This window comes from Epinephelus lanceolatus, chromosome 1, assembly GCF_041903045.1.
Source record: "Epinephelus lanceolatus isolate andai-2023 chromosome 1, ASM4190304v1, whole genome shotgun sequence".
Taxonomy (NCBI): Eukaryota; Metazoa; Chordata; class Actinopteri; order Perciformes; family Serranidae; genus Epinephelus; species Epinephelus lanceolatus.
Window position 1 is genome coordinate 52,371,020 of NC_135734.1, and position 17,114 is coordinate 52,388,133.

Here is a 17,114-nt window from a genome sequence, read left to right on the forward strand (position 1 = left end):
ACATCAGCTGATCTCAAACCCTTCATTTTTAGGAGCAGTTTATATTTTCTGTCCTTTTCTCTCCTGTCACACCTGTCGAGTGTCTCATTGTCTGTACCTGGAGCTGATTCAGAGGATGAACACGGGGGCAGATGTCCCAGAGTCACACTGATGGACGCTGCAGATAATGTGGATTCACCGTCTTCTTTAATAATTCAGTCTGTTTTTATCTGATATCTTTTTCTGTCTTTGGTCCCATGTTTTCATCACTTCCCAGCACTGACATAATGTGTGTGTGCGTGTGTGTGAAAATGTCAGTGCAGTAACACAGAGCTCAGAGGGCGTGTCATCAGTGTGACTGTAGCAGTATGTGTGTGTGTGTGTGTGTGTTTGCGTCTGACAGGCAGCTGTGTCTGCTGGAGCCCGAGGAGGCGGACACGGTCGGCCCGACGCCGTGTTAGACAGGAATGTATGGAGTCAGTTCTGAAGGCCACCTGAGCGCCTGCTGTGTCACCACATATATGGCAGTCTGAGGAGCTGCTCCTCTTCACTTTCCTTATCAGGAGCAGGAGTGTGACGTCTGCCAACAGGAGGCAACATCAACGTGTTTAAGAGCTCCTGAGGAGAGCTGCAACATCAGGCCCTCCAGATCTGCTGCACAGCTTTCTGAGGAGGTCTGAGCTCTCCTGATAACGGCTCAAAGGAAGTGTTCACACACTCTGTCAGAACCCAAGAGCCATGCTGCTAGCACGGCTAAACATACCCATAATGCAGCATGAGTTTTATGCCTCTGCGCCATCTGTCCATCCCACCCTTGTGAACACACCATGTCAAGAACGCCTCACAGGGATTTCTTTAATTTGGCACAAATGTCCACTTTGACTCAACGATGATGGATGATGTCACAGGAAGCCAATCTTACAAAGGAGGACCACACTTGTTTGTTTTGCTATGGAAGCTAACGTTAGCTAATGTGCTAAAAAGTTAGCGTTGCAGAGAAATCCAATCTTCCTCTTAATCCCTCCCCAGTTTCTGATGAGGTGGACATGATAACCCTTAATACACATAACCTTATTCATCCCTACAACAGGAAATACTTTTTCCCTAACCTGATATGAAGTGTGCGCTGCACATGTGAGCATTTTTGATGATGGCCTCCGTCCAGTCCTTTGGTCTTATCACATTTAACCATAGTTGTCTTTGTTTTTGTTGACGGGCAGTGGCGGCTGGTTTTGAGCCATGACTCCTTCTATTCTGGCTCCCAATAACACAACAAGACAAACACATTTTAACACTCCTATGGAGCCTACAGCCCTGTGGGGGAGAGGCAGCTGCACCTCCAGCTGATAACATGATGTCACTGTGACGTCAGCCCTCAAAGCCGTCTCTTTTTGTGATTTCTACACAGGTCTCTGGACATGTATTCATGATGGACTTTGGAGAAGATGAAATCCACACACAGTCACAGTGAATTTATAAATCTGATTATTATATCTGTGTTCAGACTCATTTTGGACTCTGAGCAGAAGGAGTTCGATTTTTTACCCAAACTGCAGCACTCTGGTTCAAACACATCATCATCCTCCAGGACCTGTGTCTCTGCTGCAGCTCTGACGCTGACTGTGTCTGTGGTGAGACGATAAATATCAGAATAAGTGTCCTCTCCTAAATGTCTCGTGGGCAGTAGGTGGTGGAGGGGCCAGTACAGATTCAGCCGGCGTAAACTGACGACAGGATCCACCTGTGAGAGGCAGACAGCTGCCCATCAGTGGAGCAGAAACAGAAAGAGATGAAGCTCTAAAGGCGTTCGGCCCCAAACCATCAGCTCCAGAGGTTATTTCTGCTCCTCAAAGTGTGGAGACCTGAGAAAAGATTATCTTTAGAGAGGAGCGCTCGTGGGAGAGGAGGTGACTGAGCGCCCGAGCCTGTCATGATGAAGTCTGGGCGGGTTCATCTCAGCGTGGAGCTCACCATGTACAGCCTGCTGTGGAGATGACAGGATGTGTGCGTGGATAGGATCTCCTCCCACTAAGCACATAAACACGTTATTTTCAGGAATGCATTTAATAAGTGACTTTGCTGTTTGCATTTAGGGATGCATGATGTGGATTCTTGTCAGTAGAAACCAGTAATGACCTACTTCTTAAGGCCGACACTGATGAGATAACTGATACTTTCACATTTGTGTTTTTTAAATAGGAGTTCATAACCTGTAATTTATACATGCTGAGGGTGAGAGAGGCTGAGATGTAGTGAGCAAAGGTGGATGATTCAGTGTGAGCTCTGAGCTGACCACACCTACCTGACATCACTACTGTAAACTGCTCTGAGTAAAGTAAATTAAAACACTTCACAAACACACTTTGGCTATTGTAGAGTGTTTCTATAAAGATTTAAAATTGATCGCTTTGACTTAACCTGTCAAATCAGACATGTGTAATACATACACATTTTTAACCATTGTTTAGCTGCACACAGCGTATTGATTCGCTCAGCCCCTCCCTGACCCCCTCTCTCTCTGTGTCGTGAGACAGCAGTGCCCCCGCAGTCCACCTGCACACACACACACACACACACACACACACGCACATGCACACAGACACACGCACACACGCACACTCAGAATGAGTATTTCTGAACACATCACTCACATCATCTTCCTCTATTGTCGAAAACTAGTCAACAGAATTTGCTAGCTAGCACTAGCTAATTGTTTTGCCTCCAGCTAAGCCCCGCCCACCAAAAAAAGTGTTTAGTCCGCACCACACAGTTGCTCTGAGCGTCAGCTAACGATGCAGCGCTGTGCGTCGCAGACAAACACCACAGGGTGCCTCAGTGCAGCTGTGTTTGACAAGTTGAGGGTGAAGACGTGTTGGGCTGTTGGTGTTCTCTTTGTTCACGTCCTCCACAGATTAGACTTCCACCGATTACAATTTTTTGGGGCGATTCCGATTCATTTTTTTCAAACCACTTTACAGCACACAAGATATTGCAATATTTTCTATCTTTGCTTTATTAGAACATTTTAACCAAGACACAACCAGCTCTTCAATAATCATCTCAAACAAACACAAACAGTGACATGTTTCTTATCCTGTTAAGAAACATTTTCCTTTTTGCTCAAATATAACTTCAGGTACAGTATTAAAATAAATAAGTAAAAAGGCATACATAAATAAAAACAGATAAATAAAACAATAATTCTTGGTGTAGAGCATTTGTGGGTAATTTCTTGAGTAGACAAAAAAGTAAAAATATCTCCTGTGGAAAATTCACACAGGTCTCTCTTCTGATGTGTGTGCGTGAATGATTAAGGCCTTAAGGGTTAAGGCCGCCCATGTTCCACTTCCTCACATCGCCCAAGCCATGAGTTGCACATGAGTGTGTGTGTGCGCTACAGATGTTACACCATGTCAATCATGCGGCGCACCGGGAATTTGACTGGTGTTATAAATCGGCATATTTTAGACTGGCCGCAGGTCATGTCCGATCACGTAGAAACCGGCCCAATGGCGAGCACTGCTGATAAATCGGTGCAAGTCTAGTTTGGATCAAGTCTTTAATATCTGATTATTTTATCTATCGGTGTCTGAGCTGCTCGAGTGTCTCCTCCTGTTAAGAATGTGTTTATGCACATGGAGGTTTTCTAAGGGTCAGTCAGAGATCAAGTCCACAGACCTCCACCTCCTACCACACCTCGCAGCACGCTTATTCAGCTCAGGTGTGTTTATGGGTCACATCAGAAGAAGCTGTTTTGCTTCTTCCAAAACTAGTGTGTGAATTAAGAAGTGACGCTGTCAGATCTCCTGTCCGTCTCTCTCTGGGAGGATAACGGCCTCACGCAGTGTCAGTAACTGTGATGAACCTGCATACTGTGTGTGTGTGTGTGTGTGTGTGTGGTGCAGAATAAAGCAGCAGCAGGTTGAAGGTGTTTCTGGTTCCCTGAGGTTTTACTATGTTTTCATGCCGGAGGCCTCAACCTCTAACTTCTGTGTGTGTGTGTGTGTGTGTGTGCGTGTGCGCGCAATATCTGCATATTCATGTGCTTGCATGCTTGTCTCTGAGCTCTGGTTTGTGCAACAGTACGTTCACCCACAGTAACTTCTGTGTGTGTGTGTGTGTGTGTGTGTGTGTGTGTGTGTGTGCTTCACATTTTGTGTGCGAGTATTTTTATGACTTAGCGTGTGTGTGTGTGATGCAGCATCTATCACCGGCGGCCAGATGAGGTGGCCTTTGTGACTTCTTGAGTCAGAAGCCATAAAAGCTTAAACACGTTTCAGCTGTTTCAAGGACGGCGCCACTAACGCAGCACAGTTTGGTGAAGACCTGAGGCTCTGCGGCTGCATCGCTGTGTTCAGCCTCACTGTGACAGGTGACTCTGACCCTCACTGCAGCTTGGTACAAAACCTCAAACACTTTACTCAATCACTAAATCACTTTACTTTGCTCTGTGACTGTCAGGCGTCGTGTGGACCGTCTGAAGCATGACAATACGCTGATAAATGAAACTTACAGACACTGTTTAATCAGCTGATCTTAATCTGTCCGTCTGACCTCCTCTGTTCCTCAGAGGTCAGTTTCTCCTTTTCTTGAAATAGTCCCATCTAAGTCATTTTTCATGTCATAAAGTTCTGATGTCATTTCACTTTTCTTGTATATCTCAGAGACTGCTTTATAATGAAAAAAACAAGCATAATGAAATGGAAGAATATATGACAGACTCAAAATCACTGTCAAGCTTGTTCTTATAATTCTCTGAACACTTTCCTGTGACTATCTGTAATCCAGAGGAGAGAAGCTGGTCAGGATGTTTTTTATGCTCAGTTATCACCGTCCACTGACAGAAATAAGCTTCACTCAGCAGCGAGTGGTGCTGCCCTGGGTTTCACCTCTCAGGCTGTACACAGGTCGCTCTGCCTTAATGGTGGGTGTTGTTAAAGCTGTGTGCAACATGAGATGAAGACTGAAGGCACACAGCTGCAAAATGTAGCTCAACATCTCTGTGTGATTCAGTGGTGATTAAATGCATCCCAGCCAAAATAAATGTTAGAATTATACATTTCTGCAAATCACAGATATGTTCAGTTTGTATGTTTATGTGACAGCAATGTTTCAACTTTATGTTTCAACAATGCTGTGGTTAATGATGTGTTTAGTTTAAGCAAAAAGATAAAATAAAAGACTTCGTTATGGGCAGGAAAAAAATCCTGACTTGGTTTGATTGACCTGATGTTAAGTCACAGTCCCCGCTGGAGACACAGCAGTGTCAGATGCTTTTCCTGGCTTTAGTCCTGCTTAAAAAAAAAGCCATGGGTCCCAAAGAAAAGTCAACGTTTTGGGGGGTGAAATGCTGGAGAAAGAGCCACAGGAAGCTTAACATCACCTGTTCGGGGGCTGAGAAGTCGCAGGCAAAAGAACCAAAGGCAGCTTAAAAAACAAATGTCAGGGGTGAAAGACGCTGGAAGAACCGTGATCATCTAGCCTGGAAATCCAGACTGAAATCTAGAAAGATTTTGAGTCTGGCCCTCACCGATACACCCTTCCTACCCAAGGGGCGGCACTAACTGAGGCATATTAAATGCTGCCGCACGCAATTGGACAGCACGATGGCCAATCAGAGCAAAAAACAAGGTGACGTATTCATTGCACTAAGCCCCATGTGTTTGCCGACCAGTGGGGCTAACTGATATATTATGCTTTTGCTGTATCCCGTCGGCAAAACAGCAAAAACGTCCTTCCTGGAAGCGAAGACTTCTAGGGCAGTCTTCTGTTCCTCTCAAGGAGAAAGATAAGTGTAGTTGGCTTAGCGTTTCTTCCAAAGCTAAATTGAATGGACGCGGTCCTTCATCAGCGGCCATCTTGGCTGTTTACTTTTAGACTCCTGCGGTGCAGCGCTGTGCTCATCATGTTACAACCGCCCAGAGCCCGCCTCTGTCAGATAGACTGATGCGATTGGTCCGATGGTGATTCAGCGGGCTCTGCTCGTCGGGGCCAGATCCCCGTGCAGAGCAAATTTGAATTTGCTGGGGGCGGAGCATCTGGATTTCCAGGTTAGTGATGACAGTTTGTTTGTTGGTCTCGAGCAGAGGTCTGTAGCTTGACAGGCGAGGTGTCACTCTGTCCACCGTCCCCTCCACCTCCTGATGATGAATTCAGATCATGTTACTAAACGCTGACATGACACATATGCAACATATAAGTGTAATGTATTTGTGGTTTGCAGGAACATATGATGCCAGCAGTTACTTCTGCTGACTGGGCTGTGAAATCCCAGCAGTATATAAATATATATTTATAAATATGCATAAACTGAATATCCTGGAACCAGGCTGACTGTCTGCAGTCTGGATGTAACGACGGACACAGTGTGATGCAGTATGGCGCAGAAACAGAAGGTCTGCTCCAGCACAACTTGTTTTACCAAACAACACATGAACTCTTGAAGCAGATATTTTCTCTGTGGACCCAGAGTGAGTCTGCAGCTGCTGCAGGACCACACTGAGCACCTCAGTTTAAAGACGCTGTGGGTGATTGACAGGAACTTGTGTGAGTGTTTGACCTGCTCCACACACACAGCAACACTGCTCTGCATACAACCAACTTTAACCTGGACATAAAGTGAGTGAGCGCTGGGATCAGAGGGTAATTGGAGGAAGAAATATCTGCTGAGGGAGGATTTGCAACTTTAAGAGTTTTCCTGAGGGATGGAATTTAATCTTCACCGTCCATTAGTGACGACCCTAACGGACAGAGATCAGATAATCCCTGACCTCTCACACAGTCTAATTACCGTCAACACGTTTACTCTTCACTGTGTGTCAAACTCATTTTGCAGCAAACAGAGGGAATCCCCTCTTCATCTCCTGCCTTCATCCTCATCTTCATACAGACACAGTGAGAGCAGCGGCTCTGAGGGAAACTTTCCTTTAACACGAACTAACTCCGTTTCCACTTAATGAAGCTGCAGCTCCACATTTTAAAGACACTGCAGGACCATTTCACTCACACTAACATGTTTACAGGGATTTTAAAAGACTGACACAATAAATCATTTCCTCTGATGTTATGGAAACGTACGTCATCCGTCCACACATGAGAGTCTCATCAAGGTTTCACATCACCTTGGCCTGTGCACCAGGAAGATGTTGAATTGATATTTACCAGTAATATATAAAGATCAGTTTTAACATCTGGAGTCTGTGAGGATTTGCTCTGTTGCACCCAGCCCCCAGTGGCCAGTGGATGAACTGCAGCTTTTGGCACATGCGCATTACGGCGCTCGTCAGCCCTGGAGGTTGTCGCTTGGTTTAACATTGTGATGGTGTCTGATATTTAATGTTTGGCCTTTTTAAAACCCTCACACATCCAGACATACTGAGCAGCACAACCCTACCTCACATTCATACAGTACACTGCTCTGTCCCCAGTCCTCGATGACGCTCCGACCATCCTGACTCCTCATCCTCTCTCTCCCCTCTCTCCTTCCAGATCCCTCAGATCAGCTATGCATCCACGGCACCGGAGCTCAGTGACGACCGGCGGTACGACTTCTTCTCTCGGGTGGTCCCTCCGGACAGTTTCCAGGCCCAGGCCATGGTGGACATCGTCAAGGCCATGGGCTGGAACTACGTCTCCACTGTGGCGTCAGAGGGCAGCTACGGGGAGAAAGGAGTGGACGCCTTCATGCAGCTCTCCAGGGAAGCAGGTAAGATGCTGATCAGTTTCTGTAGCGACGATCAATCAGAAAAGAGGCCGTTTTGTTACCTGGTCACCAGGTTGACATTTTGTTGCACTGTCAGTGTCCCAGCAGGTGGCGCAGTTATTTATTAACATGGCGGAGTCTGTGACTCTAAAGCCCTGTTTCCACTGAGCAGTACGGTATGGTTCAGTACACTTTGTGTGAATGGTACCAACAGAAGCGTTCCTTAGCGTCCCCATGTTTGGTCCCCCCTCTGTTGGGGTACCTAGCACACAGATCTGGTACTAAAAGATGTGTTTCTCCATGTAGACGTAAAAACAAAAGCAGATCAGTTATCAATTGTGGAGTCACAGGAGCCTGAAGGGAATTAATTAGAGTGTACAGTGATGTTGATTGCTCCCTGAATAATCTCAGTGACATTTAGAACGATCTGATGACTCTTCACAACTCACCAGTTAGGATGTGACCTGACATTTATGTGCTGCAGTTTTTAGAGGATTATTAAAGGACACAGCGCTGCCAGGGAGCACAGAGGACGCCCCGAGAAATCTTTTAACTGTGCCAACAGCAAACACTGGCCCAGTATTTTCACAGGGATAAGACCTTGATCATTGATCTGTGCTGCTTTTTGAAGCGTGATTTGATAAAATGAATTGCACAGCGGTCCTTCTCAGCATCACCCCGAGCTGCGTTCAGTCTCTTTATCTGTGCAACAGGTTGAGTTTGAGACAATATTCAGGACAGTTACAGACACGAGGTGATTATTACCAGACTCAAAGTTTAATAACCGTAGTTTTACAAATCACTGAGACAATAAGTGTCATCATCTGCGACTTCTCTCAGACTTCAGAGCTTCTTTTATCACCTTGTTAATCACTCTTAGTGTCGACACGCACTCTAACTTTGCCAGTCAGGAGCTACTGTTGGTGTCTTCCATTTAATGATTGAATACACTTTATTTCCAGGTGCCTTTCACAACACTCAAGGTCACCTTACAGAGAAGATAACAGCAGATTAAAAAGGTCAACAAGATGAGGAATAGAGTCACATAAGAAAATAAATAATAAGATAATAATAACATTCAGTAAAACAAGTGTACAGTCAATAAAATTCAGTGTCAGTAGTGGATGTGTGTGGCTGGATGGACAGGAGTCAGACTGATTTGAAAGAGGTGAGTTTTGAGGCGGGATTTAAAAGTGAAGACAGAGTTGATGTTACAAATGTCCGATGGGAGGAGCTACAGAGGCGAGGGGCGCAGCAGCTGAAGGCTTCATACCCCATGGTGGTCAGGCGAGCTATGGGGACAGTGAGGTGGATTTAAGACACAGACCTGAGAGTGAAGGTGGGGGTGTGGATGTGCAGGAGTTGGGAGAGGTACAGAGGAGCGAGGCTGTGGACGACCTTAAAGGTGAGGAGTAAGATCTTAAAGTCAATGTCGATGCAACTGCACCCGAATGTCAGAATTTCTGAGCTCCCAGTTGGAAATTTCAACCTGAACGCCCCCTGACATCAGAAATTTAGCAGAGAAAGTTGGAGGAACCTCATGAATCGGTGGTGCATCCGTGGCTCAGTGCATAAACAGCAGTGAAAGGTGAAGTGATGAACTGTTTGAGCACTTCTGTCGACCTGTGTCTCATTAAAACAGTCGTACTCACAGTTCAGTCCAGCTTCTACCTGTGGACGTGTTGCGACAGTGTTAGTGTGCACTAGATAAAGTGTAATGTGTCGTCAGGTGTTGTTGATAACAGTGGTCACTTTAACAACTTCTTGGTTTTCTGTCTTTTTGTACTGGAGTGCAGTCAGCATTTTATCCTTCATGGTTTTAGTCTAGTTTTAGTTGACAACAACTCAAAATGTTTCAGTCAACAAAACGCCATGACATTTTAGTTGACTTGTAGTCATTTGATCTCATTTCATCTCTGTCAGAGAAAACTGATCTGAGTTCAGCCTGTTTACTTACAGCACAGCTACACTCACAGATAACTGAGCCTCCTACCTGCCTGTCAAACACCATCAACCCACAAACCTTCTCCAGTCCGGACTGAGTGGAGTCCTGCGGGGTGAAGCTGTGAAGGCTGCGAGCGGAGCTAGCTGCTAACAGCCACCGCTGCAACTAACAAACTCCGCAAATCCATTCAGCAGCTCCACCATCCACAGTCAGACACACACGGCTGATTATTTACTGCTGAGTTACAGCTCACAACTCGCACCAACCCAAACATCCTGGTGCAGACTATTTACTGGAGTTTACCAGCCTGTGGCTCATCAGACATCTGAAGATCATTACAAGCTGTCAGTGTCCGACAGTCCACCACCAACACTTTCATCACGTCTCATCAATGAAAATGAAACATAGATTTCATCTTAGTTTTTATTATCAAGATCTATTTTTAGCTCGTCATCATCTTGTCTTAATCATGGAAAGAAAGGTCGTTGACTCATAGTTTTTGTCATAGTTTTTGTTGATGACATTAACACTGTGTGTACCATCATTTCCAGCTCTGACTCCTGACCGTTGAGGTCAGTTAAATGCAGCATATCACCTTGAGGATGCTTTATGAGCACGGCCTCTGATTCTTCAGTATGTGCTAATATTGGGACGGATATATGTGTGTTTTACTCCTCGTGCATAGAAATGCATTGTAACAATGCAGTGTGAGAAAGTAACAGCCGGACCTCACACACAGTGTAACAGGACTGTACTGCTGACAGCACATTAAACATTCAGTCGCTGAGCCGCGTCCCTGCAGACTGTGTGACAGGAGATATGCTTTTATGGTTAATATGGTTCCAGCTCTGCAGTCTGCTGTTACAGGTCTGCTGTTACAAGTCTGCTGTTACAGGTCTGCTGTTACAAGTCTGCTGTTACAGGTCTGCTGTTACAGGTCTGCTGTTACAAGTCTGCTGTTACAGGTCTGCTGTTACAGGTCTGCTGTTACAGGTCTGCTGTTACAAGTCTGCTGTTACAGGTCTGCTGTTACAGGTCTGCTGTTACAGGTCTGCTGTTACAAGTCTGCTGTTACAGGTCTGCTGTTACAAGTCTGCTGTTACAGGTCTGCTGTTACAAGTCTGCTGTTACAGGTCTGCTGTTACAGGTCTGCTGTTACAAGTCTGCTGTTACAGGTCTGCTGTTACAGGTCTTCTGTTACAGGTCTGCTGTTACAGGTCTGCTGTTACAGGTCTGCTGTTACAGGTCTGCTGTTATAAGTCTGCTGTTACAGGTCTGCTGTTACAGGTCTGCTGTTACAAGTCTGCTGTTACAGGTCTGCTGTTACAGGTCTGCTGTTACAGGTCTGCTGTTACAGGTCTGCTGTTACAGGTCTGCTGTTACAAGTCTGCTGTTACAGGTCTGCTGTTACAGGTCTGCTGTTACAGGTCTGCTGTTACAGGTCTGCCGTCAGTCAGTCAGGACCGCGCTGAGATTCAGAGATGGATGATAAATCCATGAGAGGTGCATCATTAGGAGAGTCTGGTCTTTGTGCAGATGATGTAATTGCCCCTAAATCCTCTTATTTCTGATGCTATCAATCCCAGAATACGTTCTGCGCCTTCTTAGATGACTATTATAAAATATCTGATAGAGGAGCTCTGTGTGTGTGTGTGTGTGTGTGTGTGTGTGTGTGTGTGTGTGTGTGAGAAATGTGCTCAGGTCTTTGTGGGTTATCTGCAGATTTGTGAGTAATCCACCATGTATTGATTGCGGGAGGTTCCTTCTATCAGTCGACACACACACACACACACACACACACACACATGTAAACTCTCTCACACACAGCGGCGGTAATATAATTAGGCAGCGTTGGTTTCCAGCAGGGTGTTGAAGATAGGAACCCACACACACACACACACACACACACACATCCAGAGTGATTAGTCAGGTGGTGGGAGACTGATTAGCAGGGAAACAGTTTCTCTCTTATCTAAAGTTTTCTCAGCTTCTCTCTCAACTTCTCTTCGTCCCTGCAGTCGTTGAGTCGACTCTGATGAACTAACCGCCACCGCAGAGTCAGAACAAAGTGACGTCCTGGCGAACACGCGCTGTGAGGACAGACTGGAGTATCATATCTAGGTTGATGGATATTTGGATATGGACATGTCACAGTCCAGAGTCTCCCAGCAGACAGTCGATCATATCTCTCCTCGTTCATTGCAGAAGTGTCAGGTGTGCAGGAAGACATCCCACCCTGATCCTGACCACAGACACTGATCAGGTATTGATTGTTAATTGGCCATAGACTGTTTTAAACTTGAAACATGAACATTCTAAATGGTCCCTCTGCAGTTCCTGCTGAAATCAGGGAACCTTAAAAAGAAGGAAGGGTCATGACATCACTCAACATGTTTCCATGACATCAGAGAAAATGGGTTTAATGTGTCGGTACGACTAAAACCGCACTTTTAAAAAACACGTAAACATGTTAGTGTGACTGAAACTGAAACATAATTTTTCGGCCCGATATATCGTGCATTCCTAAAACAAACCACGTAGCTATCAGCTGTGCGGTCGAGGTCGGACTGGAGACGTGACCACTGAAAAGATAAATAGGTAGCCTGCCTGCTGTCTGTTTGTAACGTTACTGTTTCAGACAGAAAACATTTTTTACATTGTGATATTTACTGGAAATGATAATATGACCAACAGCAGTAGCCTAGCTTTTTATTAGCAGAATTCATTTCACTCCCCAGAAACGTTCGGCTCCCTGGCGATCTCTCTTCAGCCAGCCTCCACCTCATTTAGGTTGTTGTAGTGACATAAGAAGGTACGGTGTCATCATTCCTCATCTTAACTTCATGAATCAGCTGTTCCTCGTCCACTGTGGTGATTTCAAAGCCAGCGACAGATTTAAATAGAAACACAGCATCCAACAAAAGTTCAGCGTACAATTCAAAGTGTTGCCATGTTGGCGCAGTTTAAGTTTTTTTGCCATGTCTCCTCTTGTCGCCCCAAAACACATGAACTTTGTTGTAAACAAACACTGCTTGCGCCGCTCTGCCCCGAAATCTGAACTCCATGTTGCTGTCCTTGGCTCACTGCAGGTCGGACAATAGCAGCTCCGTTTGTTAATTTATAAACATATTATTATGTTAATCATGTTGCTTATTACTAAAGCAGTGTAAGTTGGATTTAGCGCCATGATGCCATCAGCGCAGGTCGATGATGTCGGCGACTTTTACTTTGCCAGAACACGTCATAATGACAAATGCTGCTTCAGCTGGTTTGCATTGAATCAAACTGGTTTAAGCTCGTTCACCAAAACGGAAATTGACCCAACTTTACTAAATAAGACACAACGCACTGAAAACAATTGTTCCCACATTATCACCATTCATTAATTAAACAGACACAAAATGAAACTCAGATTTTATTGCAGAAGAAAAGAAAATCCATGTTTTCCAGAAACGTCTCTTTTCTTTGGAAAGAACGAGTTTCCGATCCACTAAGTAATAAAAGTATACGAGACATCGGAGAAGACGTGCTCTACTTTTCATACACACGCAGTAGATAGTCGATATATACACCACGCTATGAAACGTCTTTTTCTGCAGAGCGGGGAGTATCGACAGGTTGACATGGAGGAACCGTTTTCATTGTGTAATTGTCTCAGTCAGTTGTTTTATGTGAAGACTGAAACTCTGAAGATTTCATTTTCACAGATCTGCTTCGAGATAAAAACGAGCTCATAAAGTGCAGAACGTGTAGTCGATACTCACCCTTGTTAGGCTGGAAGTGTATGCTCAACTGTCTTGTAGATGGAAGTAAGTACTCCATAGCTTTAATTAAGAATAAATGAGCACATAAATAAAGTCTGTTTCAGCAGGAGCTGCGCACGTTAACTGGATTTCATGTCCTAACATTGGCCTCAGTCAAGCCACAATGCTGTTAGTGAAACCTTTGAGTTTAACCAAACCTGCGTCTGCAGTCTGACACTTAGAGTGTAAAGCATGTACCAGAAACACAGTTTCAGATCTGTTTGTGTTTGGACATGAGGAAGAAAGTGTGGTGTCAGAGGGGTTTCCTGATCAGAGGTTATTACTCTGCAGCTCCTGGAACACAGACACATTTGTAAGACCCTGAGGAACCTGCCCTTATTATCTCTGAATCAGCAGCATTGTGAAGAAAAACGCTGAGAGATATTTGCTTTTCATTCCTTCAGAGGTTGAGAATGCTGACTGGGTAACTGACGCCCGTAATACCATCTGAGCAGAGTCCTGGCAGCAGATAACAGGAGGGAATAATGTCTCCCAGCTATTTGCCATGTGGAGCATTAGAGTCAAGCTAAAAATCACATGAGGCGTGAACAGAACCTGCAGCTACTGTTTGGTTTGAAATTAAACTGTTTTCATTGTTTGGTTTCTGACATGAGCGGTGCTGACATCATCAGCAATATTCATGAAATTACACATCTCACATACGGCTGCGATATCACAGCGTGGACAAATCTGAGTGATGGTTTATTACTCTTCAGGAACACCAACACGACGTGGCTGCATGTGACACTGAAACAGCAGGTTAGCCTCAAGCTAGTCTGACTCACAGGATGTAGACTGTGGCTATAAACCTGCCTTTGGGTCATTGGTTTCAGACGGCATTCTCCTTTTGTCTGCTATCAGTGTGTTGCTGTTTTCAAAATCCCCCTTTGGGGGCATCCAAATTATGGATCATGCAACAAGGCACACCTGCTTTGTTCTGTCGGTGAATAGTTGTAAAGATCTGCAACGAATAAAACAACTGAAGAAACCTCGGAAAGCCAGACTCTGTCTCACAGGACTTTCATACCTGATGTTGATCTGTTTTCTGACACAGCCACTTGGAGCTGATTTGCTCTGACATGTTCTCCCTGTGTCAGCGTGGGTTGTCTGTCTCTATGTGTCAGTCCTGTGATAGTCTGGTGACCTGTCCAGGGTGAACCCTGCCTCTCACCCAGTGTCAGCTGAGATAGGCTCCACCCCCCGTGACCCCCAACAGGATAAGCGGTTACAGCAAATTAATTACATTCGATTTAGATTGGATTAGACTGCATTAAGATGCATTTTTTTCCTGTAATTTAGAAGCTGATTTATGGATGTTTATTTGTGATCAACATCAGAGATAATCTTGAAAAAGTTTAAATCATAGTGAATCATGACAAACACATAAATGAACAAACATCTGAAACATAAGAGAGACCAGCCAGCAGATTAGCAGCGTTGTCGGCCCAGTGCGGACTGATGGTCTTTCGTGCTCCTGGTCGGTCGTCTGTCTGCACACTTCTCAGAAGATTAATGTAGATGAAACAAAATGAAATTAATTTCATGGAGCAGAGACTTTTGGATTCTGTTGTTGGAAGAGAAGAGCAGTCTCATTGTCTGCTGAAACTTTGACCAAACTTCATTTAAAGTTACAGATTTTTCCATTCTGACCTTTTGTTTGAACGTCAGGATGTGCAGGACGGATTTCTCTGCAGATGCTCTTGAGAAGTGAATTCCATCAGTGTTTCATTCAGGTTTCAAAGTGATGCTCTGCTGCAGAGATGTCGGCTTGTTTACTTCCACCTACAGCCCACATCCATCTCCATGGACATTTGTCGTGTTCTGCTCAGACTCCTCAGGTCTTGTTTCCATGGCGGCTCCATCACTCTTCTCTGCAGCTGTTTGCCTCTTCATCCTCCTCCATCTTCTGTCTAAACAGCCGTCCCCCTCACTGTGTTTATTTATAAATTCATTAGTCTGGAGAAATATTAGAAGCAACACACCAGTTAATGTAGCACATAATTCTTGTATTTGATTACCTGGGAATCCCGGATGGCGTGCATCGGCCTTTTATTAGCCTCCTCTGCTCCCATAAACACAGAGTGGTGACACATACTTATCACCAGCGCGGGGGTGGAGGTGGGGGTGAGGGTGCTAAAAAAGAAAGGAGAGGTGGTTTCACTTTACTTCATCAGACCATGGTGTGTTACTCCGCGAATGATAACCAGTCTGAAGCGATTCAGGGGGAGATCAGTCAGCGAGAGGAAACACGCTGCACGGCGTCAGTGTTCAGTAATATAGTTCATGGCTGCTCAGGCTGTACTAATGTTTCCTCAGCTTATCTCAGAGCAGCGAGGCCGCCATTCATCAAACTAACTCATCTGCTCTCCTCTAAATATTCCGTTCTGTAAAACAAATCCATCGCTTCTTCTTCTTTCTTCCCCTCAGCTCAGTCATGATCACCAAACAGCAGTGTTTCTCCATCTCTGCAGTGACACTGACTGATCCCTTTTCATGCTTCGCTCTTTTGTTTCAGCGCACAAGCAAATTCCACATTTGATGCTGAGTCATTTCCAAACGAGCGTTTTAAAGAGGAGCTTAGCGGCGTCCCGCGGGCTGCAGTATTGAGTCGAAGCGACATCGATATTTCAAGGTGCAGCCTTCATGTGAACTGTCATCATTCTGTAGAATTCAAAGAGGATGCAGTCGACTGCTTTGATACACATCAGCTCCACACCAAGGATGGAGCGAGAGAAGAGAGGAAAGAGCGTGTTTGTGTTTAGTGGTCAGCTTAGTGCAGTAAAGATCTGCATCTCTCAGAGACGTCAGAATTCTGAGGAAACATAAAACAGGTGTCGTCACATTTAAATACTCTGCAAACAGTTGCATCAGATCAGCATCACTTCACAGACACTGAAGACGCTGATCCTGCAGCTCAGACACCAGAAGAAGATTCTAGCATTATGCTTTAATGGAAAAACACAAGTAGGTTACATTTGTGCGTTTTATATGTATCGTGTCAGCGTTGTTTATCGTGATATAGTGAATGAGCTGACTGTCAGCAGAAGGTGGAGGGGAGGGCGGATGATGTGACACCTCAGAGAGACGCCAGCCGAGCTGCAGACCGCTGTTCAACACCAACTAACAGCAACAGTGGTTGTTATGGCTCCTCACCATCGATAGGCATCATGTCTTCACTCTGTCTGTCTGTCCGTCTGTCCCATCCTTATGAACACAGTGTCTCAAGAACGCCTTGTGGAAATTTCTTTGAATTTGGCACAAACGTTCACTTGGACTGAAGAATTAACTGGTTAGAATTTGGTGGTTGAAGGTCAAAGGTCACTTTGACCTCACAAACATGTTTCTGTCCATAACTGAAGAATTCATTCACTAATTCTGACCAAACTTGACACAAATGTCTAACAGGATAAAATAATGAAGGTCAAAAGGTCAAAGGTCAGCTTGACTGTGACATCATCATGTTTTAACGTCATATCTCAGGAACAGAAGGGGAGACATTTGGTCAGATACTGAATTGGTGACTCTAATCTTGAAACTGTGCTGATTGTATAGATCTTCTGTGTGTGAAGCATCCATGTTTTCACTGACATGGATGGAGACTGTCAGAGACACTGGACTGGTGGGCGGAGTCATACAACCACAGTGGACTGGTGGGCGGAGTCATACAACCACAGGGTGGGCTGGT

The 17,114-nt window shown here is 45.0% G+C and overlaps 1 protein-coding gene across 2 annotated transcripts in view; it reads left to right on the forward strand.

Annotated features, from left to right (window-relative positions):
* Positions 1 to 17,114, forward strand: part of grm7 (glutamate metabotropic receptor 7) — a 427,000-nt gene that overhangs the window by 129,944 nt on the left and 279,942 nt on the right. For both annotated transcript variants that reach the window (XM_033626794.2, XM_033626793.2), the window contains exon 2: positions 7,468 to 7,684. In XM_033626794.2, the coding sequence (XP_033482685.1) occupies positions 7,468 to 7,684 (217 nt within the window). The remainder of the gene's footprint in view (positions 1 to 7,467; positions 7,685 to 17,114) is intronic.